The 5,404-nt window shown below is 34.7% G+C and overlaps 1 protein-coding gene across 1 annotated transcript in view; it reads left to right on the top strand.

Annotated features, from left to right (window-relative positions):
* The window catches only part of LAMA4 (laminin subunit alpha 4), a 129,655-nt gene that overhangs the window by 81,688 nt on the left and 42,563 nt on the right, over positions 1 to 5,404 (top strand). Inside the window, exons 14-15 of the mRNA XM_025042460.1 lie at positions 1,613 to 1,754; positions 2,561 to 2,657. Of these exons, the coding sequence (XP_024898228.1) occupies positions 1,613 to 1,754; positions 2,561 to 2,657 (239 nt within the window). The remainder of the gene's footprint in view (positions 1 to 1,612; positions 1,755 to 2,560; positions 2,658 to 5,404) is intronic.

Below are 5,404 nucleotides of genomic sequence, written 5' to 3'. Positions count from 1 at the left end.
AAAGAGGATTCTGTTCCACAATTATTAATAGGATGACCTAATGCGTTTTGTTTAAGGGCATAACTGCTGCACAAAATATTATCAAGTATATCAGACCCTTCTACAAGGTCTAAATCTACCATCATCACCTGTCTATTAATTTCATAGGTAGCATTAGTTTTCCACACCCAAGTGGTTGGAAGTTGGCGGTGTAACTGACTTCTGGTAAATACTCTGGACACTCCACAGTGCCCAGCAGGAACTAATTGATTTCAACACCTATTAAGAGAAAAATCAATGGGCAATTTTTCTCCTACCATTTAGAAGAGAATCATGCACCCCTCGGGCACTAAATTAATGTTAATTGAAATGTACTGAAAAATTAGAATTGAATTCATGACTCTGAAATAATAGATAAATAATGAGATGATTATAGAGAAAGACTACAAATTTGGCAATCAGAAATAAGGATAAAGGTGAAGAACAAAATAAGAACCAATAGTAACTTCTATTCAAAATTTAAATAATCTTTTTATTTCGGATTGCCAAAATTTTCAAATTTTCTCCTAAATCTCCTGAGAGGAGAGTGAGAGGTCACATGTAGTTTTGGTGTGAGATGGTGTTATATCCACCAACTGTCATGCTCCCAGGAAATGTGCTTCTGATCAAGCCAATAAAATGGAGCTCGGATAAAACACTGCTTTGGATAATATGCTGTATTCACAGAATATTATTCTTGAAGTCCATCCTCAGGCTCTCTTCATCCTTCTTTTGTCATTGTAATAACTGCATCCCACTGATTGAGATCTCAACACATACCTTCTCTAAATGCTGCTCTACAGCAAGCAGTGTTCTGGCATGAATAAAATTGAGACAAAGGATTCAGAATAATCTGCAGAAGCGGGGGTGTGGAGTTGGCATTTATATTATAGGGGGAAAAGTGTTTGTCTCAGGAGTGAGAAAAACCTTCATAAAGTGTGCCCTGGGCAAGCCATGCACTCTCTTCAGAGCCTTGCTTGCTTCTGTGAAGAGGGAATAACGGTATCTTGAGCATGGGCGTGGTAATAATTAAAAATTTACTGTATGGAACAAGGCTAGCCCAGTATCTGCACATAGATGCTTGGCGCATGTTATTCCCCTTCCTAAGGAAAAATGTAATCTGCTATATAAGGTGAATAAAAGAGAAAAATAAGGTTGAATGAACAGAGTGAAACCAGCTAATACCTAACCATGCTGAGGTTATGCACCCTCTCCGAGAGCCTTAGTTTCTTTTATGGAGAGGGACTAACAATGCTGATCTGGTTAAGTAGTAGATGGGGATGACTGGGTTCATTCCCATGCCTGACCACAGCCACATGAATTCTCACTTGAAGAATTGCAGAATGTTGTTTTTAAATCATCATTTCCTTTTTCTGTGGCCACTGTCAGGCAGGCAGCTGCCATGGGTCCAAACCAGTGTAGTCTTGGGGGTACCAAAGGCAGAGGAATGCAAAGGAAAGGCAGCTTAGGAAAACCTTGTCAAGCCAGGTGACTTTGAATAACAGGAAGGATATATTCAAATCAAGCCCTAAAAATGGCCCTATTTCCCAAGGAGGTAAGAAGGGAAAATAATGATAAGTTTGTTCATTAACAGGAATTTGCACAGTTCGGATATGAATGGGCTGGTCCAGAAGGCTTTGGATGCTTCGAATGTCTATGAAAATATAGCCAATTATGTTAATGAAGCCAATGAAACAGCAGAATTGGCTTTGAACATCACTGACCGAATATACGATGTGAGTTTTCCTTTATTTCAAAGATCATTTATATTTTGCCTTTTCTGGGCTTATGACTTTTCTGTTTTCTCATGTCATCTCTTCCAATGTAATACAAATGGCAGAAAGAACAGGAGAACTAAGAAAAGACCATTTATTTATGTTATGAATGTTTTAGCAGGGCATGTTGTTCAAGGTGTGCCTTATCCCAGACAGCAAATGCCAGTTCCCTAACCAGCTTTTTCATGTCACAGTCCCTGAATAAAACATATCTAAGACTATTCCCAGGTATATATTCAGATTTTTTTCTTTTTTTAAATTTATTTTCCAATTACACTTATTATACAATATTATATTAGTTTCAGGTGTATAACACAGGATTAGACATTTATATAACTTACGAAGTGATCACCCCAAGAGTCTAGTACCCATCTGACAACATACATAATTGCTGCAATATTATTGACTGTATTCCCCATGATTAGTTTTATAACTGACAATTTGTACTCCTTAGTCTCTTTTACCTTTTGATTTTTTTCAACTCAGAAATTGTTTAATGATGGTTTCTACATATGACAAGCACTTTGGCGAGGCCTTGGCCAGGCACTATTATTGGTTCATTGAATTTTCCTCAAAAAACATTTATCTCGAAAATGTCAAGGACACTACTGTTTCATGTTCACCTTTGACTTTGACTTCGAGCTATGAAAATAAAGCTGTATGAATTTTGCTTAGTATTTAGCAGATAAACTGTGTCTCTTAAATCCTAAAACCACAAAAATTTGTTGCACTGTTATTTTTACTCTCTCCACCCAATTCTTTTGTAGGCTGTGAGTGGCATTGATACTCAAATCATTTACCATAAAGATGAAAGCGAGCACCTCCTCAATCAAGCAAGAGAACTGCAAACAAGGGCAGATTCTAGTAAGTACCTTCACTTTCCCATCTTCCTTCTGATTTACTGCTGCTTCCTTCCTTTCGTACAATATTTCTGCATTTAGACAGAGATTTCAAAATTCTAGGATTAAAGAATAAAGAATATTTCACTGAATAATACATTAATAGTTCCTGCTCAGAGTCAAGGCATAAAAAAGCAAAGATTCGTATTTTAAAATAAGTCGTGATTTTAAAAAAAACTTCCACATAGTAAAACATCGATATGCTTTATATTCTTGGTAATCAAATAGGCTAATTAATAGAAACAATAAATATCAATTTTCAAAGAGATAATCCCATAAAATACATAATACTAAAACTATATTACACATAATTTACCCTTTTGTGTAAAATTCAGAAGGCTGTTCAAAATTTTACCCATGATGACACACATAGGAACAGGTCATCACTTGGAGAGTCAGGAGGATAGGGCACCGCAAAGCAGTCTGGTTATTTGCACTTTCTTGTAGTTCGTGTTCTTCATGTTTACTGTATTTAGGACAAGCCTGGTGATCATATGGGAGGAAGCATTTCCAAAGGCTTGTGTTTGCATCTGCTAAAGTGATACCTCCAAGAGTGAGAAAGGAAAGAGAAAATAAAAGTGAGATCATTTTAGTCAATTTTGAATCTTGTGAGTTACTCTTAAAAACAATTGAATTGACTAACAATTTTACCAAACATTATTCATTTCTGAAGTAATGAACTCATTCTTAAGGTATTCGAGCATTGACTAATGAGACTGGAAATCCATTATCTAGCTAACTTCTAACTACCACCTAAAAACAAAGGCCAATATTGAACTTAAAAACTTCACATAATTTTATCAAAGCAATTAATTTCAAGTCTAACTGTGCTTTTATTTTTACAAAGAAATATATAGAAAATAAATACACTTGTTTTTCATACGTAGAATATTTAACTATATAATTACCATAAAGCAGCTATAATTTTGTTTTCTGGGTAAACAAAGGCAATAAAAAATGTAATTAAGTTTCTCGATTCTAAGTAATTTTTAAATCCAGTCTTGAACATACTCTTCAGAAAATTAGAGTAATAGCAGTAAAGAATTAGATTAATAGTAAAATATTTTTAAATAAATGTTGATATATCTATGTATTTCTTTTGTTTTATGTGATGTGAAGATCAGAATATGCAGATCTTCATAACTCAGTGACTTAAATATTTTATTCTCCTTGATAATTTGCAAGGTACTTTCTCAGTCCTATCACTATCGAGTAATTGAAACTCATGAAAGAATTTTTTTCTATTTTGGAAGTGATATCTCTTCAAAGTTTTACATTTTTACATGCAGATGAATCTCTGCATTGGTCTCTTTAAATATTTTATGGATTTGGTCACCTACTTCATGATCTTGTTTGGTTAAATCCCTTCATGTATTTATTATAAAAGGGACCCTGAAGGGGATTTAAGACTGTGTGGCTCAGTACTTGCCTCCCTTTAAACAATATATGTGTTTGTGATATAAATTCAGATTCTTAAATTGAACCATATTTATCTACTGGGTTACATTATAATTTTAGATTACTGTTAATTCAGTTTCAATGATCAATCATCTTTATTTCCCAGCTTTTTTTTTTCTTCATTGTCTGCATCAAATAGTTAGCAACTTATAATATAACTCAGGAAGCTGCTATTTAAAGGAATCTTCTATTGAACTCATTTGTAAAATGAAAAAAATGTTTATGTAAGAAGTTCTAAATAGGACACACTTTTTATGAAACATCTCTTCTTATAAACATCCAGCCCAAAATAGATTTTCTTTCTCCAATTTTTTCAGGAGCTCCAAATATAGAGTTAAATATATTCTTTCTCAGTATATTAGCCAGTGATTTTTACAGTCACAGGACCCAAAAGAAAGAGCTAAAAAGATTTTTTTGTATCATGGTATTCAAAAATTGAAGCTAAAAGATGGAGAGAGAATGCAATACAACTACAAAGTATGTTTAAATCCCTCTTTAAATTCTGGGAAATTCTTGGGCACTACCCAAAGGAAGTAAGAAAGAAGTGCTTGTACTTTAGTTACATTGTACTTGGCAACAGAATCAAATAAGCATTACCTATTGTGTACCCATTATAGACATGTGGAGAAAAAAGATAACTGGACAGTAAACCAAGCACACCAAGACTATACAAGAGAAAAGAGAAAGTACACCATAGGACTGTGTATATTTACAAGCCCATCGGAGAGAAAGAGAAGAGTATGACAGGAAATAAAAAAATTATTTTTCTGTTTGTCAAGAAGCATAAATTTTCTGATGCTTTAGGAGTAAACAAAACATGAATCCAGAATACTTGGGAAAGTTGATCTTTCATTTCAGATGACAAGTTATTACATCATGGCTTGTTGGGATTTGCTCCAAGATAACTCCAGTTTAGGGATTATGCATAAGCATACTTCCAAGAATAATTTTTGCAAGAAAAAGCTATCAAAAACTGATACATGAATGTGGTTCCATAGTGTAGCAGTTAGCACATCTGCTTTATATGCAGAAGGTCCTGGATTCATGCCCCAGTGGAGGCATAGTCCATGGTCGACAGCCATGCCATTCTGAACAAGCCCAATGTCTGATCTTGGAAGCTAAGCAGGGTCAGGCCTGGTTAGTATTTAGATGGGAGACCATCTAGGAAGACCAAGTGCTGTAGGCGTTAAAAAAAAAAAGAAAAGAGTAGCTCTGAGACCGAGCACTCTTAAAAGTCAATCGCATCGGACCTCC

This window comes from Pteropus alecto, unplaced genomic scaffold (assembly GCF_000325575.1).
Source record: "Pteropus alecto unplaced genomic scaffold, ASM32557v1 scaffold79, whole genome shotgun sequence".
NCBI lineage: Eukaryota > Metazoa > Chordata > Mammalia > Chiroptera > Pteropodidae > Pteropus > Pteropus alecto.
The sequence above is the reverse complement of the archived record's forward strand: the minus strand, read 5'-3'. Positions and strand labels throughout refer to the sequence as shown.